A 26,260-nucleotide genomic window follows, 5' to 3' on the forward strand; every position below is an offset into this window, starting at 1 on the left:
TGGAGGGTTGTTAACACAGTGTCCAAAGAAGGGCCAGAAGTATACAGAATGGTGTCGTCTGCGTAAAGGTGGATCAGAGATTCACCAGCAGCAAGAGGGACATCGTTGATATATACAGAGAAAAGAGTTGGCCCAAGAATTGAACCCTGTGGTACCCCCATAGAGACTGCCAGAGGTCCGGACAGCAGGCCCTCCGATTTGACACACTGAACTCTATCAGAGAAGTAGTTGGTGAACCAGGCGACGCAATCGTTTGAGAAACCTAGGCTACTGAGTCTGCCGATGAGGGTGTGGTGATTAACAGAGTCAAAAGCTTTGGCCAGGTCAATGAATACGGCAGCACAGTATTGTTTGTTATCGATGGCGGTTACGATGTCGTTTAGGACCTTGAGCGTGGCTGAGGTGCACCCATGACCAGCTCTGAAACCAGATTGCATAGCGGAGAGGGTGCGGTGGGATTCGAAATGGTCGGTAATCTGTTTGTTGACTTGGCTTTCGAAGACCTTAGAAAGGCAGGGTAGGATGGATATAGGTCTGTAGCAATTTGGGTCAAGAGTGTCACCTCCTTTGAAGAGGGGGATGACAGCAGCTGCTTTCCAATCTATGGGAATCTCAGACGACACAAAAGAGAGGTTGAACAGGCTAGTAATAGGGGTTGCAATAATTTCGGCAGATAATTTTAGAAAGAAAGCGTCCAGATTGTCAAGCCCAGCTGATTTGTAGGGGTCCAGATTTTTTTTGTTACCACCACATCATCAACATTAAGGGACATGGGCAGCTGTAAGGAGGAGGGTTTAATCTCCAGGTCTTTAACTGTTTTCCAGAACTTCTTGGGGTTAGACCCACAGAGAGAGAATTGCTCCTTAAAGTAACTAACTTTGGCCTTCCGGATAGCCTGAGTGCACTTATTTCTCATTTGCCTGAACGATAGTGTCAGCCTGAAGATGCTTGTGCCGAGCCTTTCGCCAAATGGAATTCTTGAGGTGGAGTTACTCTGCCTGAACACAGTCGAACCAGGGGCTGAACCTGTTTTTAATTCTCATTTTCTTTATGGGGCGTGTTTGTTAACAATACCACTGAAAATATTTTTAAAAATAAGGTAGAAGCGTCTTCGACAGAGGGGATCAAGCGGATTCTATACAAATTTAGAGGCCAGGTCATAAAGGAAGGCTTGCTCAGTTTTTTTATATATTTTTTAAATCAAGCTTCTATGGCAAATCAGGACAGATTGTTTCAGTGAGCAGCCATTGCGAACACAGGCTGTAAAACAGTGATCACTAAGGTCATTACAGAAAACATCACACTGATACCTATCAGGATTGTTTGTGAGGATAACACCAAGGAGAGTAGCCTTTGGGGCGGCAGGTGGCCTAGTGGTTAGACCGTTGGGCCAGTAACCGAAAGGTTTCTAGATTGAATCACCGAGCTGACAAGGTAAAAATGTGTCGTTCTGCCCCTGAACAAGGCAGTTAACCCACTGTTCCTAGGCCGTCATTGTAGTTAAGAACAAATTCTTATTTGACTTGCCTAGTTAAAAAAATAAAATAATAATAATACAAATCTGGGTGTTTGGAGTCATACCTTGTGGGATTGGTAATAATCTGAAAGATGTAGCGAGTCCCATTGCTTTAGGACTTGGTCAGGTGGTTTAAGCATGTTCCAGTTAAGGTCACCTAGCAGGACAAATTCAGACTTAGTTTAAGGGGCCAGGAGAGAGCTTAGGGCAGATAGGGTACAGGCCGGTGCTGATGTTGGTCAAAAACACCCAGCAACGGTCAACGGAGCTATTGGAAAGTTTAATGCTTAAAACCAGCGAATTAAATTGTTTAGGGACAGACCTGGTAGAGACAACCGAGCACTGAAGGTGATCCTTGGTAAAAATTGCCACTCCACCACCTTTGGAAGATCTGTCTTGCTGAAAAAGGTTATAACCAGAAAGGTTAACATCAGTGTTCAAAACACTTTCTTAACCACGTCTCAGTAATGACCAACACATCTGGATTGGAGCTGTGAACCTACACTTTTAATTGATACATTTTAGGTAATAAGCTTCTAGTGTTAACGTGCAGAAAACCCAGGCTTTTACGAGAGCAGAAATCAGTGAAGCAGATATCAGAGCACAAGTCAGAATTGGGGCTAGCAACAGTAGATGGGCCAGGGTCTACATGCACATTTCCAGATATCATCAGCAGTCAGGGCACGGCATAGGACAGGGAGAGCTCTGCAATGTTGATGTTTTATGACATCTGAATGTGCATCAGATGGCAACAAGATCATATTGTACAATTTCATCAGGTAACATGAATATAAAGCCGACGAGATGGATAGGATGGGATGCCAAGAGTCCATGTAACCTGTAGAGTCAGAGTCTCGAGTGTGGGAACAAACAGTCTGTCCCACGGTTGGCTAAACAAGCACGTTCATAGTCAACAAAGTGCACAGGAGTCATGAGGCAAATAGCAGAAAGCAGCAGAAAGAAAGATAAGGACTTGGGGCTAGCCGTTGTAAGTTCAGAGTCACTCGCCCCAACAAGAGCTTGAGAGAGTAGCTCTCTGAGTCCAGTAGGCTATAAAAGTATGAGAGAAAATAAATCAATAGTAGTCCTATCCTAGTTAATTGAAGTGTTTCTGAGTAAGTTAATTAGCCTATCTAAAATTCCAATCAGTCCAAAGTGTGTGTGTGTGTGTGTGTGTGTGTGCTGGAGGTGAGTGGAAGAGAGGGGGGAGTGTGGTGGGGGTACCTATAACAAACAGGGGGAGACAGGCCAGGGCAGACGGTGAACAGAGAGGGGGGAGTGTGGGGGGAGTGTGGTGGGGGTGCCTATAACAAACAGGGGGGAGACAGGCCAGGGCAGACGGTGAACAGAGAGTGGGGAGTGTGGCGGGGGTACCTATAACAAACAGGGGGAGACAGGCCAGGGCAGACGGTGAACAGAGAGGGGGGAGTGTGGTGGGGGTGCCTATAACAAACAGGGGGAGACAGGACAGGGCAGACGGTGAACAGAGAGGGGGGGGGGAGTGTGGCGGGGGTACCTATAACAAACAGGGGGAGACAGGACAGGGCAGACGGTGAACAGAGAGGGGGGAGTGTGGCGGGGGTACCTATAACAAACAGGGGGGAGACAGGCCAGGGCAGACGGTGAACAGATGGCCAGGTGGAATCCAAGCAGCAGGCAACGGGAGTAGGTGTCACAGCCACTTGGGAGAAGCTTTTTTCGGGAGGCAGATTCCTTGTAGAAAATCCCAACTATCTAGCTAACGTAGCTAGCAAGTCTCTGTCCACCATTCTTAACACGGAAGGGTTTGGGTGCTGCTGCCGATCACTATGGCAATTAGACTGTTAGAAATGTTTTCTTCTGTTTTGATGTAGTTTTTGGGTATCATTTTGTTACATGAGTTCAAATCAACATGTATTCGTCATATGCACAGGATACAGCATAAACGGTGCAATACATTTTTTTTCTTGTGGACTTCCTCAACACTGCAGTAATAATAATACAATTATCAGTGAAACTAATAATGTCATTAATAGTATAAAAGTGTACAATAAAGTCATAAAAAAATCAAGTAATAACTAAGGATTTATTGTAAGCATTTACGGAATATACTGTGAATATTACAATGCCAGTGTGCTGATATCAAGGTGTTGTGTTAAGAGGTGCTTAGGCTATATGAAGTGTTTTAGTTCTTGGTTTGAGACAGGCTGACTTTAAGAGAGTATGGCTCCTGTGGCATAATGCAAGCTACAGAAGCAAACATACATGGCATGTGGGTGAAAGAGAAACCTTCTGAGAGAGAAGTGGAGTGTTTGACTCATTTTTCTGAATATCATTTGAAGTAGCGTCATACCATCACAGACGTTCCTCTGGGGGTGAAGATGGTCATTTCTGTCAGTGTGGACATGGAGACATGCGAGAGAAGTGTAATGACAGACTGGTTGTGGAGGTTTCTCTGTCTCTGTCTCTCTGTCTCTCTGTCTGTGTGGGGGGGGGGGGATTTCCTCTGTCTACAGCAGCAACAATGAATGAGTCCAGCAGTGGGAGTGGGCATACACCCTAGAAATTAGAGCCGCTCTTGTTCTGTCCCGCCTTGGCTGCCTGCCTCCGCACTTTTGTTGTGCTAGGTGAATTCCGTTGAGCTCTGATGTCATCTAGCCTAATGGTTGACTGGCAGACGCTTAAGTCTTTGACTCTGACTCATGCGTTTCTCTTCCATTGATGACTATAACGTTTCACAACATGCAAAAGTCAGTTCGGTTGTCATTGAAATGTACCACCGCAAGATATCTTGTAATGAGTTGAAGTAGGCATTTCATAAGGCAGTCTAATTGAATGTGGAACTCCGTTTCCCAGGTGCCCTGCTGCTATTGACTGCCGCTGGTCAGGTGGGATGGCGTTAGTCCGCGGTATTCTGTTCATGTTGGAGACGTGATTGACTTTCCTTGTTGTTCCCTGAAACTGAGCAGAGTTCTTGTTTTTTTTGCGTGATTTTAGGACGTGTTTATACATTGAATCTAATTACGCTGCAGCTAGCGACTGGAACGAGCTGCAAAAACCACTCAAACTGGACAGTTTTATCTCCATCTCTTCATTCAAAGACTCAATCATGGACACTCTTACTGACAGTTGTGGCTGCTTCGCGTGATGTATTGTTGTCTCTACCCTCTTGCCCTTTGTGCTTTTGTCTGTGCCCAATAATGTTTGTACCATGTTTTGTGCTGCTGCCCAGTGGCGGTTCTAGACCATTTCAACTGGGGGGGCCAAGTTGGGGCCAGTTGTACTGTTAGAGGGGCCAGTTACATTAGATGTCATATCGTTTTCTTCACTGCATTGCAGGCATTAGCAGGCAAAAGACCATGTTCATAATCATCATCGTTGCCACTGTCTAATAACGGATGTAAAAAAAGAACGATAACACATTTTTGCTATGTAAAGATTATTTCATACTCCACATTTAGGGGGGCCACAAGGGGGTACAAAATTGTTGTCACAGGGGCACTGCCCCCCCCCCAGAACCGCTAGTGCTGCTGCCATGTGCTCCTGCCGTGTTGTTGTGTTGCTACCATGCTGTGTTGTCATGTGTTGCTGCCATGCTGTGTTGTCTTAGATCTGTCTTGTTGTGGTGTCTCTCTGGTCGTGATGTGTGTTTTGTCCTATGTTTTTTTTTTTTTAATCCCCCGTCCCTGCAGGAGGCCTTTTGGTAGGTCATCATTGTAAATAAGAATTTGTTATTAACTGACTTGCCTAGTTAAATATAAAATAAAAACACTCACTGACTCAGCAACTGTGTGTCTGTGTGTGTGTCTATGTACTTTGCTGACACCCAGGAGGATATTTTGAAATACTGGTTAAAAGCTTCTGTGCGTTTGAGCATTGCATTAAGTTCCTGTCCAGGGGGAATAAGTAATAAAGGGGTACTAGCCTAACCCTGGCTGCTCCCCTTCTCAGAGAGTCATCTGACATGGCTGCATCTAAACTGCTGAAATACTACCAACACCTGTACTCTAATAAACAAATACCACACTAAGGACAATAACGCTATTAGCAGATGCTGCCATTAAATGGTTACCACTCTGCTTTGGCTTTCTGTAGAATGGTTCTGAGTGCTGAATTGCACTCTGTGGTATTAGTAAAATGTCATTTTCCATGCTTTTCTCATTTTTTTAAATGTGTATGTGTGTTATTGGACTATAAATAACTTGATGTAGATCATTGGGGATCTTGTGGTCTCCACTCTGGCTCTCTGTGTGGCTGTTGGACTGTGATGTCGTTGTCCCTGGGGGCGGGAGTATGGAGGTCATATCTAGCTGTACAAGCTGGTTGGGGCTGGGCTGTTATCTGATTTGCTGTGCCAGTGCTGGCAGCGGAGTAGAGGAGACTAGTGGACTGTGAACCTGGGAGGTGACCAGGAACTGACTTACTCACATGGTTTGCGAATTGGAAGGTTTTGCCTAAATGGTAACAAAATGAGTGGAAATGATGCAAACCCCTTGGAGGGAAAAGCAATAGGAATGTTGACCATCTAAAATCTGTCTTGTACATCAAGCTGCATCTTTGCAAAAGCTCATACACTGTCCACTCAGCTTTTGTAGTCTATTTGATTCTCGAAAGTGGACTGAAAGCCTGGCGAGGCAGTCAGACGTGAGGCTGTGAATGTGGGAACCATAATGATAGAGGTCTAAGATGCACATGAGTTAATCCCACGCCTCTCACCAAACCTCAGACCCATGTTTGTGTTCCACACCCCTCCTGGTAAACCATACAGTGACCTCAACATTTTAGTCTCCTACACAGTCATCCACGTACAAAGTCTACTACACACTGTCTACTACACAGTCATCCAGAGACCGTCATCCATGGCCACCGTCTTCTACAGCGTCATCCAGAAACAGTCTACTACACACAGTCTACTACAGTCATCTTAATCTTTTTGCAGCTTAATGAAAACAGACAAACATTATTAATAATTATAATTTATTAACTGAACATGCTAACCTTTTGTCTTTGTTTAAAATTTTTACTATGGAACCATTTTATATTTAGATCAGGCCTGTACTCTACACAGACCGGCGCACCATAACCAATCAGAGCTGCAGTAGGCTTATGTGCAAATAGCAATTGCCATATATGGATCTGCCATTCACTTTGAACTGGACTGTGTTTACAGCATGAGCGGTCACTAGTAGATGCGCTTGTTTTGAGATCAAAGCGAGAGCTGCATGTAGCCACCTGTGCACATGTGTTCATATTCCTTGCTAGTTAGTGAGTTATCCCAGTTATAGCTGCAGTCATCTCATGGGTCAATGGAGTGGTTGCTTCCTGGAAGAGTTCAAAATGTGTGCATTTCTAGCCATCTTTGAAAAGCGAGTCAGTTAAAGAGCTTTTCTTTTGTCTTAAAGGGGCATTGTTGTATTTTGAGACTGTATTGAATTGCTAAGTGGAATAATAGGCAGAGGGTAGCATAATTTGTCTGATTCTCTGTAATAATGGTATAACACCTTAAGTGGTATTGCACTAATAATGGCGCTGACTAGGGAAATGTTCCCGTTGTTCTGTTCTTAGTGCCAGTCTGCACGTTCAAACTAAAACAATGTAACTAACAATGGCATCTTTATGCTTTCGTTTAATGAAATAATTTATAAAAATACTCTTTCAAAATGCCGATGTTGGTTTATTTAGTTATGGATCCATAACGAATTACTATGGGAATAAATATCACTGAATTACAGAAATATTGGAACAAAGTTGTCTAATGAAGGTAAACAAATTGTTGCTTACTGGAAAATACTCTTTCAAACACACACGGTCACATTGTACAGCGCCATTATGGCTAGTAGCAGGGCTATATTTTGGCCTTTATGGGCAGCAAACAATTGGCCCAGCGTTTCTCTCCCTCTAAAAACAGAAATACATGTTTTGGCATTTACAAATATTATTTTGGCCTTTTATTCAGATTACAATCGCTCTCTTATGTTTTTTTAAAATTATTATATATTATCAAGTTGATTACAGTCATATAGCCCAGCACCTACATAAAGCTGAGTGACTCACTCATTCATGGTTATGGATCAAAATAAATAAGTACCAACATGCTTTCTCATAGTCTTTTAATAAAGAAATGTTTTGGCCTGGACACCATGTACAGTATTATAATAGCCCATTATGGGCTATTAGCAGGACAATATGCCTTTACCAACACCTCTCTGTATTTTGATACATTGTGGATGGGGGCTCCTGCAGTGCAAAATGCGTTGCTACAGATGCAGGTTCGATACCCATGCCGGCCGCCACCGGGAAACCCATGAGGTGGCTTTTGGATTTAATTTAGGTTCCTCCAATCCTCTATGAAATTATTGGCGGAGAGTCATGTCATATTTTTTGATATACTGTAGGCCTACCGTAGATGACGTGAGTCTCACTAGTGTTGAGTAATGTGGTGTAGGTCTTATTTATTTAAAGAGCATATTGAAGTTAGAAGCAATAGGATTTGAAGCAATAGCCTACAACTATTTTAGAACCTTTCCCGCTGCTCTGAGACAAGCATGGGGACTGGTCTTGATATATCAATGATTTTTGTTTTCTCTGAATCTCTGTGTGTATTGGTTAGACTAGAATTAGAAAATATTATGCTCTTAGTGTAACCTTTTATTTAACTTGGCAAGTCAGTTAAGAACAAAGTTTTATTTACAAGGCCAGTCTACTCCTTCTTGAGCTAAATTTAGCTAGATTCTATAGATAAATAGCCCAGTACTGTACTCCAGACCGTCACGTTGTACAGCGCCATATTTTCCATTCCATCCTAATGGAAACCCAGAGAGTTTTTCATTTTTCTTGGAATAGAAACACCATAATATTAATTAAGCAAGTACCAGTCAAAAGTTTGGACACCTACTCATTCCAGGCCTTTTCTTTATTTTTTACTATTTTCTACATTGTGGAATAATAGTGAAGACATCACAACTATGAAATAACACATATGGAATCGGTTAAGAACAAATTCTTATTTGCAAGGACAGACTACTCATTCCTCTCCGTCGGGGAATTGAACCCCGGTCTCCCGCGTGCCATCACGACACGGGGATTATTTAGCTAAATAGCCCAGTACTGTAGCCTACTCCCGACCATCAAGTTGTACAGCGCCATATTTTCCATTCCATCCTAACAGAAACCCATTTTTTTTTCTTGGAATAGACACACCATTTTCAGAAATGTTGCTTAATGAATTTTCTTAATATCAGTCCCATATACTATGTTCTTACAAAAGGTTTTAGATTCTCTGGTAGAGCCACTATTGAAGGCTATCAAATGCTTCTCAAAGATGCCCTCTGGTGGTCAAACTAGCACTAACTAGCATTAATGGTACCAGTGGTTCACACTTAAATAACGTACCATAGAATTCTGCGACACCGTGCAAGCTGCGCCGCTGTATGTTGTAACTTTTAAAGGACGAACCACTGTATACCTACACTGAACACCACACATTTGCTGCTACTGTAGACTGAATGATAGAACAGCTATTTCCGTAATGTTATGGGATGCTTTTTCTCTCCATTTTTTTTGATGGTAGGCCACTCTGGTAGGCATACATTATGATGAAATAGCCACAGTACACTACTTGGCCACTTAAAACTGTAAGTTAAAGCGGGTACAGCCTCCGTGTTCACAGTAAGCACACGCCGGAAGTTGCACAGAATTTTGACAATGATCAAATTTGCACTCCGCTGACCTGAAGCTGACCTGAAATTTGCACATTTCCCTCAATAAAATGTAAGAACATTGCTTAGAACTATAAGTTAAGCATAACTATAGGAAATCTAAGATGCGTGAAATAAATGATATCCAGCTCAGAGCTCCAGCTATGCATTTGGTTTGCTAACTAGCTAGTTAAATGGCTAGATGTCAAGATCAAGCTTCTTGGTTACAGCAGAGACTGGATCAACATCCCTGTTGCCTAAATTGTTTTGTGCGCCCAAAAATATAAATAAAATATACATTATTTTGAAATGGCAGCCCTTGTCTGCACTTCCGGTAATACTGTATACCCTGGAAAAAAGGGACATGAAGGGTATGACGATATGAACATTTGTATACCGCCCAACCCTACAGTCTACTACAGTCATCCAGGGACACAGTCTAGAACACATCTACTACAGTCATCCAGGGACACTGTCTAGAACACATCTACTACAGTCATCCAGGGACACTGTCTAGAACACATCTACTACAGTCATCCAGGGACACTGTCTAGAACACATCTACTACAGTCATCCAGGGACACAGTCTAGAACACATCTACTACAGTCATCCAGGGACACTGTCTAGAACACATCTACTACAGTCATCCAGGGACACAGTCTAGAACACATCTACTACAGTCATCCATGGACACTGTCTAGAACACATCTACTACAGTCATCCAGGGACACAGTCTAGAACACATCTACTACAGTCATCCATGGACACTGTCTAGAACACATCTACTACAGTCATCCAGGGACACTGTCTAGAACACATCTACTACAGTCATCCAGGGACACTGTCTAGAACACATCTACTACAGTCATCCAGGGACACTGTCTAGAACACATCTACTACAGTCATCCAGGGACACAGTCTAGAACACATCTACTACAGTCATCCAGGGACACAGTCTAGAACACATCTACTACAGTCATCCAGGGACACTGTCTAGAACACATCTACTACAGTCATCCAGGGACACTGTCTAGAACACATCTACTACAGTCATCCAGGGACACTGTCTAGAACACATCTACTACAGTCATCCAGGGACACTGTCGAGAACACATCTACTACAGTCATCCAGGGACACTGTCTAGAACACATCTACTACAGTCATCCAGGGACACTGTCTAGAACACATCTACTACAGTCATCCAGGGACACAGTCAAGTAGTCTACTGCAGAGCTGAGCATATTAAATAGGCTAGTCACACAGTCTATTACTGTCATCCAGTCTACTACAGTACATAGGCTACTCTGAACCAGACCATGCCGGGCTGCTTCTAGCCTCAGTATAACAGTCAGGGTTGGTTGAAGTTGGGAACAATTCCATTTCTGTCAGTAGATTTATTCCATAGGGATCCTATTCAAACCCTGATCTTGAATTTAGATGGAATTCACCCCAACCCTGATGGCTGTGGAATCCCTGGTAGTGAGAGGCAGATCAGAGGCAGGGGAGTGTTCAATGTTGGTTCTGTCTGACCCTTCTCTTTCGTTATATCTATTTTCTGCAGCATTGAAGGAGGGAGGCTCAGAGACTGCTGGTCTTTGCTTGGCCTATTCATAATGCATAGAATGATACACAATCTGTTCAGCTCCTCTATCATTTACAGCACATCAATAATGGACAGGCACCCACATGTCCTCTCTTCCCTTCTAGTGGGGGCTTTTATGGCTGTATATCTCTCTGTGTGTGTGTTAGGTCATGTATTTCTTCCGTGCACAAGGTGCATGTACTCACAGAAGTATCTTGTTCTGGCTGTGTCTCTGACTATCTGTGTGATACTGTGATCAAGTGGCTGTGTGTCTGTCTTTGTCTAGTTGAACTGATGAAGTGTGTGTGTGATGGGAGAGGAGGACAGGTCCAGTGAGAGTGGTAGTGATGTATAACTAGTGTAATACATTAACACTTGGAGAGGTCAGCCCTCTGCTCCTCCGCTCCCTCTCTCAACACTCAGTCTGCTCTCTGTGTCCATTCCACTTAGGCTAGTCCAGCTCTTGCTCTCCCATTTCCCTCTCCCCCTCTCCCCTATTCCCTCATGCCCCATCTCCCATTTCCCTCTCCCCCTCTCCCCTATTCCCTCATGCCCCATCTCCCATTTCCCTCTCCACCTCTCCCCTATTCTCTCGCTCCCCTATTCCCTCACGCACCATCTCCCTTTTTCCCCTCTCTCTCTCTCTCTCTCTCTCTCTCTCTCTCTCTCTCCACCTCTCTCTCTCTCTCTCTCTCTCTCTCTCTCTCTCTCTCTCTCCACCTCTCCCTTTCTCTCTCCACCTCTCTCTCTCTCTCTCTCTCTCTCTCTCCACCTCTCCCTTTCTCTCTCCACCTCTCCCTTTCTCTCTCCACCTCTCCCTTTCTCTCTCACCCCCTGCCAGAGCTTTTCTATACTGGCATCTCACTCTCCCAGTTAGGCAGGCTTTCTCTATGACAAACAAAGCACTCTACATGATCTGCAGCATAGTGCTGAACTCAGGTCATCCAGAATGTTCCCACTGTTCAACAGGTTTAGTCTATAGTGTGAGTGTCTCTGTAATAGTCAACAGTATGGCTCCATCCTGATTGTCCTGTGTGTGACACATAGCTTCTAGTCTAAATCAGACTGACTCCATCTCCGTTCCCTCAGGCGTCTCTCGGCATGTGGCGTTAGATGTTGGGTTAGAATGAGGAGGAGGGAGGTAGGTTTGTCTTGTTGGACTGTGTTGTACCAGGCCCAGAGTTCAGCATTATTACCACCAGATGTAGGGCGTTTTCTGTTGCACCTTTTATTTAACCTTTTATTTAACTAGGCAGGTCCGTTAAGAACAAATTCTTATTTACAATGACGGCCTACCCTGACCAAACCCGGACGACGCTGGGCCAATTGTGCGCCGCCCTATGGGACTCGCAATCACGGCCGGTTGTGATACAGCCTGGAAATGAACCAGGGTCTGTAGTGACTCCTCTTGCACTGAGATGCAGTGCCTTAGATCGCTGCGCCACTTGGGAGCCCCAAAGTCAGGCTTGATGCTACAGCAGGCAGGCAGGCAGGGCCCCAGCCCAGAGCAGGAGAGTCCCGGGGAGAGGCAGGGTGTGGTGGCTGGTAGTTGTGGGGTATGGGTTCCCCTCTGAGAGATGACTCAATTGGGCTGTTGGGTTTGGAATGGTCCTGACTGATGCCTGGTGATGGTCTGTCACTTTAAGAGGGAAACAGACATAATATACACTAGAAAGAAACAACAATAGGCAACTCTATGCACAGTTGCACATGGTCAGGCTAGTCTGCACTGTAGGCCCATGTTTCTGTCAGGTTAAAGTTCAAATAAACTCAGCAAAAAAAAGAAACGTCCTCACTGTCAACTGTGTTTATTTTCAGGAAACTTAACATGTGTAAATATTTGTATGAACATAAGATTCAACAACTGAGACAAACTGAACAAGTTCCACAGACATGTGACTAACAGAAATTGGATAATGTGTCCCTGAACAAAGGGTGGGTCAAAAGTAAGTCAGTATCTGGTGTGGCCACCAGCTGCATTTAAGTGCTCCACATGGACTGCACCAGATTTGCCAGTTCTTGCTGTGAGATGTTACCCCACTCTTCCACCAAGGCAAGTTCCTGGACATTTCTGGGGGGAATGACCCTGTCCCTAGCCCTCACCCTCCGATCCAACAGGTCTCAGACTTGCTCAATGGGATTGAGATCCGGGCTCTTCGCTGGCCATGGCAGAACACTGACATTCCTGTCTTGCAGGAAATCATGCACAGAACGAGCAGTATGGCTGGTGGCATTGTCATGCTGGAGGGTCATGTCAGGATAAGCCTGCAGGAAGGGTACCACATGAGGGAGGGGGATGTCTTCCCTGTAACGCACAGCGTTGAGATTGCCTGCAATGACAACAAGCTCAGTCCGATGATGCTGTGACACACCGCCCCAGACCATGACGGACCCTCCACCTCCAAATCGATCCCGCTTCAAAGTACAGATCTCGCTGTAACGCTCATTCCTTCGACGATAAACGCGAATCCAACCACCACCCCTGGTGAGACAAAACCGTGACTCGTCAGTGAAGAGCACTTTTTGCCAATCCTGTCTGGTCCAGTGACGGTGGGTTTGTGCCCATAGGCGACGTTGTTGCCAGTGATGTCTGGTGAGGGCCTGCCTTACAACAGGTCTACAAGCCCTCAGTCCAGCCTCTCTCAGCCTATTGCGGACAGTCTGAGCACTGATGGAGGGATTGTGCGTTCCTGGTGTAACTCGGGCAGTTGTTGTTGCCATCCTGTATCTGTCCCGCCGATGTGATGTTCGGATGTACCGATCCTGTGCAGGTGTTGTTACACGTGGTCTGCCACTGCGAGGATGATCAGCTGTCCATCCTGTCTCCCTGTAGCGCTGTCTTAGGTGTCTCACAGTACGGACATTGCAATTTATTGCCCTGGCCCCATCTGCAGTCCTCATTCCTCCTTGTAGCATGCCTAAGGCACGTTCACATAGATGAGCAGGGACCCTTTTGGTGTTTTTCAGATTCATTAGAAAGATCTCTTTAGTGTTCTAAGTTTTCATAACTGTGACCTCAATGGCCTACCGTCTGTAAGCTGTTAGTGTCTTAACGACCGTTCCATAGGTGCATGTTCATTAATTGTTTATGGCTCATTGAACAAGCATGGGAAACAGTGTTTAAACCCTTTATAATGAAGATCTGTGAAGTTATTTGGATTTTTACTAATTATCTTTGAAAGACAGGGTCATGAAAAAGGTCCGCTTTCTTTTTTTGCTGAGTTCATCTATGTTCAATGTGCACTGGCTAGGACTAATGAATCATCTTAATTGTCAGATAAGTGAATGTATTAAATGTACTTCAGCTCAATGTCAAGTATCAAGGCTACTGTGGACGTAATCTTATTTTAGGCGATATCTTACATATTAACACAGCCAGCTTGCAACACACACAATCACTTGAAATATTCAACTGAAAGTATGTGCCTCGCCTTGCTTCCTCATCAAGAGGCTCTCCCCTGTTCCATGGTGCTGTGAGACCACGAGTGACAGAGTGCATCGTTCTAAATCGCCACATTACCGAAATCTATGTAACCATGACAACAAAGTGGCTGAGCAAATGAATTGATCTTCAGGGACATCATGAGACCAAATTACTTTGTCACTTCTAATTTGTTGACAGACGGGTCATGAAGTGTTACATTTCCCCGTGCTCATCTATTTCACACAGGATATAGTGTGAGGAAATGGACCTTGAGTGTACTGAGTAATTTGACTTTCTCAGTTTTTTTTATCTGTCTGTCTGGGGCTCGCCCCCTCACTTTCTTGGTCTCTCTTTCTCTCCCTCACTTAATACATTTTTCCTCTTCTTTCATTTCTCTCTTCTTTCTCTCTCTCTCTCTCAGGGATTTTCTTCCTCGAGGATCAGGCATAGTCACCCGTAGACCTCTGATCCTGCAGCTGTGCTTTAACAAAGCCGGTGAGTCTGAATTCTCATACAACCATGGCCTTGTCTGTCCTCCCATTGCTGCTGCCATGGACCTGCCTCATCCTCTCAGCAACACTGTCTGGTGCCTGGTAAAGACTTTCTTCTCTTCTCTCTCTCTCTCTGTGTCTCTCTATCTATCTGTGTCTCGCTCTCGCTGTGTCTCGCTCTCGCTGTGTCTCGCTCTCTCGCTGTGTCTCGCTCTCTCGCTGTGTCTCGCTCTCTCGCTGTGTCTCGCGCTCTCGCTGTGTCTCGCGCTCTCGCTGTGTCTCGCGCTCTCGCTGTGTCTCGCGCTCTCGCTGTGTCTCGCGCTCTCGCTGTGTGTCTGTCTGTGTCTGTCGCTCGCTCTGTGTCTGTCGCTCGCTCGCTCTGTGTGTCTGTCTGTGTCTCGCTCGCTCGCTCGCTCTGTGTGTCTGTCTGTGTCTCGCTCGCTCGCTCTGTGTGTCTGTCTGTGTCTCGCTCGCTCGCTCTGTGTGTCTGTCTGTGTCTCGCTCTGTCTGTCTGTCTGTCTGTCTGTCTGTCTCGCTCTCTCTCTCTCTGTCTGTGTCTCGCTCTCTCTCTCTCTGTCTGTGTCTCGCTCGCTCTCTCTGTCTGTGTCTCGCTCACTCTCTCTGTCTGTGTCTCGCTCACTCTCTGTGTCTCTCTCTCTCTCTCTCTCTCTCTCTCTCTCTCTGTCTGTCTGTCTGTCTGTCTGTCTGTGTCTGTCTCTCTTGCTCTCGCTCGCTCTCTGTGTCTGTCTCTCGCTCGCTCTGTGTCTGTCTGTGTCGCTCGCTCGCTCTCTGTGTCTGTGTCGCTCGCTCGCTCTCTGTGTCTGTGTCGCTCGCTCGCTCTCTGTGTCGCTCGCTCGCTCTCTGTGTCTGTGTCGCTCTCTCTCTCTGTCTGTGTCTCGCTCGCTCTCTCTCTCTGTCTGTGTCTTGCTCGCTCTCTCTCTCTGTCTGTGTCTCGCTCGCTCTCGCTCGCTCTCTGTGTCTGTGTCTCTCGCTCGCTCTGTGTCTGTCTGTGTCGCTCGCTCGCTCTCTGTGTCTGTGTCGCTTTCTCTCTCTGTCTGTGTCTTGCTCGCTCTCTCTCTGTCTGTGTCTTGCTCGTTCTCTCTCTGTCTGTGTCTCACTCGCTCTCGCTCGCTCTCTGTGTCTGTGTCTCTCGCTCGCTCTGTGTCTGTCTGTGTCGCTCGCTCGCTCTCTGTGTCTGTGTCGCTCGCTCGCTCTCTGTGTCTGTGTCGCTCTCTCTCTCTGAATGTGTCTCGCTCGCTCTCTCTCTCTGAATGTGTCTCGCTCGCTCTCTCTCTGTCTGTGTCTCACTCGCTCTCGCTCGCTCTCTGTGTCTGTCGCTCGCTCGCTCGCTCTCTCTCTCTCTGTGTCTCGCTTGCTCGCTCTCTCTCTGTGTCGTGTCTGTAGAGTATGCAGAGTTCCTACACTGTAAAGGGAGGAAGTTTGTGGACTTTGAGGAGGTCCGGGCGGAGATCGAGGCGGAGACAGACAGGATCACAGGCTCCAACAAGGGCATCTCCCCCATCCCCATCAACCTCCGGGTCTACTCCCCTAACGGTAATGCTCACCAACAGTTATTCATTTGGTGTTCATTTTAACATATGCATACACGCGCATGCACACATAAAAGCGCAGCAAACACTTGCATTCATGTATCAACCTCTCAAAGAAACTACCTTTGCCATGCCATACAAGGACATGTATACACAATGTAACACACATGCAGTCTCAATGGCAACAGTCATAACATTCCCCCTCCCCCTCCATCTCGCCCTCCCTCTCTCCCCGTCCATCTCGCCCTCAGTGCTAAACCTGACTCTGATCGACCTCCCGGGGATGACTAAGGTGGCAGTGGGGGACCAGCCGCTGGACATAGAGCACCAGATCAGGGACATGCTGCTGCAGTTCATCACCAAGGAGAGCTGCCTCATCCTGGCCGTCACCCCCGCCAACCAGGACCTGGCCAACTCAGACGCCCTCAAGATCGCCAAGGAGGTGGACCCACAGGGTAAGGGACTAGCCTAGTGGTGCTGTACTGGTACTCTATTGGTTCTCTATTGGAGCTCCCAGGACCAAAGGATGAGGATGGGCACTTGATTTCTGGGTGGTGTTCATTTGGTTCACCAAATAGACTGAAACATTGACGCACTACCTGGACTAGTCCAATAAGAAACGCTAATTGATCTTTTTTTCCCCCATTGTTTTTCCTACTGAACAATTGTATTGAATTGAAGGAGATGAGGAATGGAAGTCTGGGTGGATGGTGGACAGGTAGTAATCAGGATTAATATGATGAGATGAAGACTGTTTGGTTCTGTTCAGGTCTGCGCACTATTGGCGTGATCACAAAGCTGGACCTGATGGACGAAGGGACGGATGCTAAAGACATCCTGGAGAACAAACTGCTACCTCTGCGTAGAGGTGAGGGGAGACACACACACACACACACAGACACCTCATTGACTGCAGAGGAATAAGTGTGCGCTCTCTCTCCAGGCTATATCGGCGTGGTGAACCGCAGTCAGAAGGACATAGACGGCAGGAAGGACATCCGCGCTGCGCTGGCTGCTGAGAGGAAGTTCTTCCTGTCTCACCCGGGCTACAGACACATGGCCGAGCGCATGGGCACCCCACACCTGCAGAAACAACTAAACCAGGTGAGAGAGTACTCAACGTTCACCTTTCTGTTATCCTACACTGATGTTCTAGTCTGACTTCCAGATCAGTTTTTTTGCTTTCTTGTGAACTCTGAGAGACGGCACCAACAGATCTTAAACCAGGCTTTAATGTTCCTTGAAACTCACTTGCTCTTTCATTCACTATACATTCTCTCCCCTCCTATTCGCCTTCTCACTCATTCTATCCCTTCCATTTCTCCTTCTCCCTCCTTCCTCCTCCCTCACTCATGGTGTCCCTCTCTCTCCTCAGCAACTGACCAACCACATCAGGGACACTCTGCCTGGGCTGCGCAGTAAGCTGCAGAGCCAGGTCCTCTCCCTGGAGAAAGAGGTGGAGGAGTACAAGAACTTCCGTCCCGATGACCCCACACGCAAGACCAAGGCCCTGCTGCAGTGAGTAGAGGACACCTACACACACACACACACACACACACACACACACACACACACACACACACACACACACACACACACACACACACACACACACACACACCACCACCATAATGAGGAGCTCCAGAGTTGACCCTGACTCTCTGTCTTTCTCCCCAGGATGGTGCAGCAGTTTGGGGTGGACTTTGAGAAGCGTATCGAGGGCTCTGGGGACCAGGTGGACACAGCGGAGCTGTCGGGCGGTGCCAAAATCAACCGGATCTTCCACGAGCGCTTCCCCTTCGAGCTGGTCAAGGTGAGCGCTGCGGTCTCAATACTCACTGTCACAATATTTCTACAAGAGAAGTTCATCTGCCTGCTGGACTGTTTTGACCACAGTTGATAGACTTGTTTAGGTGTGAATTTTAGAGTGCAGAATGGATTAACAGTTTTTCTATTGTTTGTTCTTCTCTCTTTTCTCTCTGTCAGATTGTGTTTGATGAGAAGGAGTTGAGGAGGGAGATCAGTCATGCCATCAAGAATGTCCATGGTGTCAGGCAAGTGGGGGAGAGCAGGGGCCGTCCTGGCTTCCCACCACTGTGTTCAGCTCTTTCCTCTTCACTGTCAACCCTCTCTGTTTCCTCCTTTCATGTAAAACTGACACACAGCATGCTTAGCAATCACTGAAATGCCCACAGATCACTCTCCCACAGAACGGCCTATCATACACTCAAATGGTTGTTGTTCGATGTGAAATCTAAACCCATTTAATCTTCCCCCACTCCTTCCTCCCCACCTCTACTTGTCTGTAATATCTTGCTTCATATTTCCTTGTGCATACATCAATCACTGATTTGTGTGCTGTTTCGTGTTTGTATGCTGATAACCTTGGCTCTGCTCTTTCTTCCTTATTTCTGTCTGTCTGTCAATGTCTGTTTTATCTTTTTTTTATTAGATTTTTTTTATATGTACTGTTCTCATTGTCTGGACTGACTCGTCTATCTGCTTTTGTCTGTTTGTCTGTTATCTCTCTGGACAATAACTTGTCTGTCGTCCTACCTCTGTCTGTTTTTTTTTTTTTTTTGTCCCCGTCTGTCCGTCTCCTTATCTCTGTCCTCCCCCCCCCCCCTGTCTGTGTCTTTGTGCGTCCTCAGAACGGGCCTGTTCACTCCCGACCTGGCGTTTGAGGCCATTGTGAAAAAGCAGATCATTAAGCTGAAAGAGCCCTGTATCAAATGTATCGACCTTGTCATTCAGGAGCTCATCAACACAGTCAGGCAGTGCACCAACAAGGTACTGCAGCCTGGTGTCCAGACTCCCGTCCTGTCCCGACCCAGCCTGGCAACAAGGGGGCGACGCTGAGGGGGGCACAACACTGACCCACTCTGCTCCACAACAGCTGTCCATCCATGGCCTCTGTGACCCTTTAGATAGCACAACTAGGGCCCAGAGTTTTTCCAGTCAGGTCATGTAGTTAGTTAGTAAATAAAAACTCCTGGCCCTAATCAGAACGTCTACTGTGTAACCACCCGGGGGCTCCTGAGTGGCGCAGTGGTCTAAGGCACTGCATCTCAGTTCAAATCCAGGCTGTATCACAACCGGCCGTGATTGGGAGTCCCATAGGGCGGCGCACAATTGGCCCAGCGTCGCCAGGGTTTGGCTGGTGTAGGCCGTCATTGTAAATAAGAATTTGTTAAATAAATCAAATAAAAACACACTATACACACTTGTATAGTGTAGATGTAGTATAGTGTAGATGTGGTGTATGTCCAGAGGACTGGATGGTGCAGATATGGGGACAGTTTGACTCCCCCCTCAGCCCGCCACGGCTGGCCTGTGTGCCAGGTGCCGATGTCGTGTTTTGTGACGGTTGTGGTGGTGTTGTCGTCGTGGAGACGGGATGGATGGGGATGGCCATTCCCCGAGCATCACTGGTCTCACATGGACAAGCTGCAGGTCTCATCTGTCTAAGAATGATACACACTTAGGACTGACATAGCTAGGGTGTTAGTTATGTGGGTACTGTGAGTTGAATATGTACCCACATATCTATATTATATACCTAGAGAAGAGGATGTGAAAGCCTGCGGCTTGTCCTTATCTTCTTGCTTTACTTGTATTTCTATAGACGAGATTTCTAGTTTGACAGATAACTAACTAAACTAAGAATCTTCTTGTTTTTCTTTCTTTCCTGTATTTCTCTCGCCTCTGTTGTTATTTCTCTGTCTATCCCTCTCTCTCTATGCTGCCCCCCTACACTACGCTCCCCCACTCCCCCGCACCCCCTCAGAACGGGGTTGTTCACCCCTGACCTGGCCTTCGAGGCCATAGTCAAAAAGCAGATCCTCAAACTGAAAGAGCCCAGCCTGAAATGTGTGGATCTGGTGGTGTCCGAGCTGACCGCGCTCGTCATGAAGTGTTCCGTCAAGGTAACCAAGAGCAGACTCACCCCTCACAGGAAAGAGGAAAGAAGGAAGAGAGAGAGAGAGTGTTCCGGAGCGTATCCTCTCTGTGATTGAATGCCCGTCCCTGTTCCCCTCGCACCTCTCCTCCACCGCGCTCCCATCAGCAACCTATCCTAATGAAATCATCCCCCACGCCATCTCTCCTCAGTGCCTGGATTGTGTGTGTGTCCCTCCCTCGCCACGCACATCCTCTCCTTTTGTCCAAGCCACACGTGTCCGATCAAGCATTGACTTGCAAATCACGTCTGAATTTTAAGCAGCGCGTCTTAACTTCCTTTCAGCAGCCCCTCTCCTCACCCGTGCCACCGTTTGATTTGAGCACATTAAGACTGATTCTCCATCTGCCTCCTCCCTCCATCTGCCTCCTCCATCCATCTGCCTCCTCCATCCCCATCTCCCCTCCTCCTCAAGACCCAGACCTCTGTCTATCAGAACATCAGAGCCCAGATCCCCAGGGCTGTGTGTGTGTGTGTACATGTCCCGCAGAGCTCCAGGGCTATAAGGCTATGCTCCCTCACTGACCCAGCACTGCACCATTGATATTATTCTGTCTGCCTAACCGGATGGAAATGCAACGTGAGGGAAACAATAGAAATATCTGCTGGCGCTCTGTGCCGGGGGTTGCCATAGCAACAGTGCTGCTCAACAACCATGCCATCTTGTGGATGGAGGGGGGAATTGCATTTCAAAGACCCACCACCGTCCATCCCTTTCACTGTCACTCTACCTCTGGTATTAGTTCAGCTGAAGAAAGGATCGTCCTTCACCCTCTTCTTCTTCATTCTCCTGATCTGTTCTTCACTAACATGAAATAATATCAGCGATCACCGTCAGCTTGGAATGATTGTTTACTGTCACAGGAAAACAATAGTGTCAACTTACTTTCTTTTTTTTACGTTGAATGATCTAATTTCCTAAATGTTTCTATGTATTTTATCCATTGATCCATTTAAAGGTTGACTCCAGTCAACTAGAGCTAATCATCATGACATGACTCCTCATGGTGTCCATCATGGTCATTCCCAGCTGAGGCTGAAAGCACTGCCCTTATGCCATAGATCAGACATTCATCCTGTGTGCATGCCCATTAAGGAGTGTGTGTGTGTGTGTGTGTGTGTGTGGTAGTCAATATGATTACTATATTCCCTGCTGAATGCCTATGACCTTCCCCTATCCTGCAAACTGAGTGTAAGAAACATTAAGAACACCTTCCTAATATTGAGTTGCACCCATTCTGACCTCAGAACAGCCTCAATTCATCAGGGATGGACTCTACAAAGTGTAGAAAATGTTCCACAGGGATGCTGGGATATGTTTACTCCAATGCTTCCCACAGTTGTGTCAAGTTGGCTGGATGTCCTTTGGGTGGTGGACCATTCTTGATACACACAGGAAACTGTTGAGCGTGAAAAACACAGCAGCGTTGCAGTTCTTGACACACAAACCATTGCGTCTGGCACCTACTACCATAACCTGTTCAAGGGTACTTAAATATTTAGTCTTGCCCATTCACCCTCTGAATGGCACACAAACACAATCTTTGTCTCAATTGTATCGAGGCTTAAAAATCCTTGAACCTATTTCCGCTCGTCTACACTGATTGAAGTGGATTTAACAGGTGTCATCAATAAGGTATCACAGCTGTCACCTGGATTCACCTGGCCAGTCTATCATGGAACGGGCAGGTGTTCCTAATGTTTTGTCCACTCAGTGTATGTGCTTCATCTCCTGTCTGTTGTACATGTAAATGGAAGGTAGGTCTGCCTAGATAGTCATGCCAGAGTGTTAGTGTATGCTAGTGTTTCTCTGGGTCTATATGGTCAGTGTTGCAGTTGTTTTGTATTACCTTACAGCTGGGTTCCTACCCCCGGCTGAGAGAGGAGACCGAGAGGATCGTCACCACCTACGTCAGAGAGAGAGAGGGCAAGACCAAGGACCAGGTCAGTGCATTTAGGGCCTGTTTTTACGAGGAGTCTCGGGGTAGGAGTGCTGACGTAGGATCAGTTCAGCCTTTTAGATCATAATGAATTAGATGATATGGTCAGGGGGACCTGATCCTAGATCAGCACTCCTACTCTGAGATGCTTTTTTAATGCAGGACCTGACCACTGACAGAGAAACACTCACAACAGGAGAGTTTTAAGAAATATTATAAATATTATTCTCCATTTGAAATCAATTGTTTGTACTTGCCTTTCTTTCACTTGTCTTTTCTGTACTAGGACTGGCTTTGCTTGATTGTGATAGGTGGTTTGTAAATGACGTCTGTTCAACGACTAAATGAAGGTAAATGTGATGTAAAATGAACTCTATTGTCATAGTGAAGCTCTGTCTTCATTCTAGGTGATGCTGCTGATTGACATTGAACTGTCCTACATCAACACCAACCACGAGGACTTTATAGGCTTCGCCAAGTATGAATCCTACTACCCCCCTCCTCACCACCCTAATACACCTCACCCTTTACCCAAGCACCCCTTCCCCTTGTGCCCCGCTCCCAGCTGAAGGTGTGGTTGTGATGTAGCCCTGGGCACCAGACTAACTCACTACTGCCCAAAGCCAGATTTGTACTGTTTGCTGAACTGGGCATGGACTGAACTGAACTCTGCTGAAGATAGACTGGGTAGTCCCATAAGCTTGTGTGTCTGACTGCCTGTGCTTGATAGTTATTCCTACAGTAAGTGCCATTCCCTATAGACTTGAAACAATCAATATCTCAATCGCTGTTTGGCCACTTTATCACAGCCCCTAAAGACACTCACAGAGACCACTGTCACTACAAACCACAATTTACCGCTACTTTTATCAGTATTACTGAGGGGCTGTATCTGTGGATCCTTGATCTACATGCTGTAAACCAGCTGTGACTCAGTCAGTCTGATTGATCCACCATGAAGGCAGATCAATGAACGTGGTTAGAACACCGTAGAATACGCTCTAGTGGAGCGGAGGCTAGGGGTCAGACAAGGTCGATCTAGCTGCACGGTCCGTCACGGTTAGTTCTGCCTCTAATGAGCTGAATCAAGCATGCTAGGTTGTGCACCCTCCCTTTCTGACCCTGTCTCTCTGGATCTGTTTTGAGGACCCTTATTTGTGTGCTTAGGGAGTGACCTGAGTGAGCTTGAGTGGAGTTTTTATCTGTTGACTGCATTGGTTATTACTAATAACATGGTGTTTTGGAATCCTGAGTTCCTGCATCTTGCTAATAGGCCAGCCCTAGCCACTCATACTCGATGTCCTGCCAGAGCTTGACATGCGTTGACCTCTGCCCTCTACACTGTCTCCAGTGTAGCAATTACTATAGGATGCACAGCATGTAGCTAGCTGAGTTGAGTCTCTTCCATAGAAATATAATGACTGCTGTTTCTATGGTCTCTTCCCTCTGCCTGAGGTATGCATCTGATTGCGTAACATAGCATTGCCCCTTGCGGGTCTGAATGCCGTGCGGGTTCCTTTCAAATCATCAGCATGGAGAATGGGTTGATGGATTGATGAGAAGGGTTGTCAGGTAGGTAGGGGTGGTAACTTGTCTCTCGTGGCGTCACTTTCAGTCTTGACTTCAGAAGGCACGATGATGGTAGCCCACCAGGGTACGGCAACAACAGGTGGGCTGTCACGAATCGGGTGTCCCTCTTCCTCTCCTCCCGTTCCCCCAGACCCCACTCCCACTGTTCCCACGGCTATGTTTGATAACTTGAATTGTAGGACAGGTTTGATAGCTGTTAAACGATTTGATTGATCAATACACATTATTACCCAAACATTGTTGATGCTGATTGTGAATGTCTTTTTTCCTTCTGAACCTGTCCTTTTCTAACAGTGCCCAGCAGAGAAATACACATCAGAACAAGAAGAGGGCCATTCCCAACCAGGTACACTTTGTCCCTCCTTCTCCCACCCTCTTACTTACCCAGCCCTCCCAATCTGATCAACCCCCAGATTCAGCTGCCCCAGACTGACACTTCCCCCTCGATCATATTTACATGTTGTAACAGACCTGACCTCTGACCCTATGCTACCAATTAATATACTCAACTACTAGTAACCTAACCTGACACTTACAACCTAACAGCACTTATTTACTTAAGCATAAGTAGCTTCAAGATAACCCCTGCAAATCATGGCCAAATACCATCCTGTCTTTAAGTCAGACGTTCATTTTACTCCTTGGCCACTGTGTTATAAACCTGGCACCTCTCTTCCTGTGTTATCCAAACAGTTCTAAAAGTGTTTTGAAGTCTCTGCTTTATTGATGTGATATCTAAATACCTGAAATCATGTGACTATGTTATGTCAGCTTCAATGTCATCAACACTTATAGAGTGCACTTCTCAGGTTCCTGGAAACCTAGTAAGGGTACATATTTTATAGGATATACATTACATCCTATAGAAATACCTTCTAACACTGTATTTCAGCGAGGGGAGAGTTGCCCTAGACTAGAGTCATTCAAGCCCTCCCTGCTTCCCTGCAAAGGAAATGAACAGCTATGTTTCTACTACAACTATCACTACTTTATCACTATTTGCACGGCACTACAACACAACCAAGGCATGTTACCCAACAGCAAAGCAACAATCATAGAATTGTTTTATGTTTTTCAACTAACCCAAGCACTTTTTGTATTGTAATTCAGATTGTGCATGGGACCCGGCTTCGCTCAATGAAGCAACCAATATCAAATAACCGATGTGTGGTACTTGAAGGAAATCTAATCGCATGTAACTCTTGTTCTCTTGCTCCCTCTCTCTCCATCTCTCACTGTCTCCATCTTTTCTCTCCTTCCATCTTTGTTTCTTTGTTTGTTTGTTTGTTTCTTTGTTTCTTTCTTTGTTTCCGGCTGTCTCATGGATTCCTTCCATTTCTGTCTCTCATCTTCAAACCTTTCATTCTACCATTTCAAATGTTTCCTGCCCCCCCCACACTCCCCCCCCCCACACTCCTCCCCCCCACACTCCTCCCCCCCAAACTCCTCCCCTTACCCATTTTCCCACTCCCCCATCTCCCTCCCTCCCTCCCTGGCTTGCTTGCTTCCCCCTTTTTCCCCGGGCTATGATTTATCCTGCCATCTTTTGCCCTAACCACTCCCCAACCCCCCTCCCATCCCTGCAGGGTGAGATTCTGGTAAGTACCCCACAGATCCAAGCCACACCCTGTTAGGAGTCAGCAGGGGTCACCAGAGCAGGAGAACTGAGGCCAGACATCTGACACTTAGGAAAGAGCGGGGGGTTATGGGAATTGGTGTTATGACAACTTGTTCCAGGTTACTCCTTTGTACAGAACTCCTCTTCAAAATGATGAGCTGTTTTTTTCTCGTCATATCTTCCCTACTCCACAGGGACTGAGAGAGGGCGAGCAGGAGAAGGTAGTAGAGTCTCGACTTATGGCAAACCGGAGATCAATTAGAATCGTAGAGATGTAATTCTCATCGGCTTTACCCTTACCCGTAATCGGTAACGGCTTTCTCAATAACATCCAGGTTATGCTCAATAATTATTGGTTTCACTTAACAAGACAGCAATTGTCTTTAATTGGACAAGTAGATAGTAATATTACTAACATTTACTCTTTACTCTCAAACCTGTTGAAACCAGTTCTGTCCAAGCACAGGCAGAATTGTTATATTTTTTGTCACGTTCTTGAACCACACTGAAGTGTAATGTCATGATTCCCTGTGAAAGACTATGGGACAGTTGGGAGGATGTGAGAGTGGCTGGTGTCAGTTCTCCTGCTTTTGGTCCTTACCCATGCTGCCCTGTCCAGGGGTTTAACTAGTGAGCGCCACAGTTTGCCTTGCTGTCGAAGGGTCCTGAACATTCCAGGGATGGGGGGAGGAGACATGAATCACCAACAATCATACACTAGATGTTCACATTGTCATCCTTTTGGTGTCATTGAAATCTCCTCTTGATGTTTTCTCTCTTTAGCTTATCGTGGCATGTCAACTTTCCACAACTCAATATTCCAATCATCACTATAACAATATGTTAGTAGCACACCTCACAACTGTCCACAAACCATTCTGGGTGGGACCCGTGACTGTCATTCCAATCAGGG

General features: G+C 46.3%; 1 protein-coding gene across 8 annotated transcripts in view; it reads left to right on the plus strand.

The window, feature by feature from the left end:
• LOC115204234 (dynamin-2) overlaps positions 1 to 26,260 on the plus strand; it is a 43,916-nt gene that overhangs the window by 5,355 nt on the left and 12,301 nt on the right. For 3 of the 8 annotated variants that reach the window (XM_029769656.1, XM_029769638.1, XM_029769647.1), the window contains exons 2-15: positions 14,622 to 14,695; positions 16,096 to 16,245; positions 16,493 to 16,696; positions 17,011 to 17,109; positions 17,185 to 17,345; positions 17,617 to 17,759; positions 17,919 to 18,054; positions 18,228 to 18,295; positions 18,893 to 19,031; positions 22,057 to 22,143; positions 22,547 to 22,617; positions 23,755 to 23,808; positions 24,024 to 24,075; positions 25,542 to 25,568. In XM_029769656.1, the coding sequence (XP_029625516.1) occupies positions 14,622 to 14,695; positions 16,096 to 16,245; positions 16,493 to 16,696; positions 17,011 to 17,109; positions 17,185 to 17,345; positions 17,617 to 17,759; positions 17,919 to 18,054; positions 18,228 to 18,295; positions 18,893 to 19,031; positions 22,057 to 22,143; positions 22,547 to 22,617; positions 23,755 to 23,808; positions 24,024 to 24,075; positions 25,542 to 25,568 (1,465 nt within the window). Of the gene's footprint in view, positions 1 to 14,621; positions 14,696 to 16,095; positions 16,246 to 16,492; positions 16,697 to 17,010; positions 17,110 to 17,184; positions 17,346 to 17,616; positions 17,760 to 17,918; positions 18,055 to 18,227; positions 18,296 to 18,892; positions 19,032 to 20,028; positions 20,168 to 22,056; positions 22,144 to 22,546; positions 22,618 to 23,754; positions 23,809 to 24,023; positions 24,076 to 25,315; positions 25,328 to 25,541; positions 25,569 to 26,260 lie in introns of all 8 variants that reach the window. The other 5 variants (XM_029769679.1, XM_029769698.1, XM_029769671.1 and 2 more) reach the window with 4 other exon arrangements.

This window comes from Salmo trutta, chromosome 1 (genome assembly GCF_901001165.1).
Source record: "Salmo trutta chromosome 1, fSalTru1.1, whole genome shotgun sequence".
Taxonomy (NCBI): Eukaryota; Metazoa; Chordata; class Actinopteri; order Salmoniformes; family Salmonidae; genus Salmo; species Salmo trutta.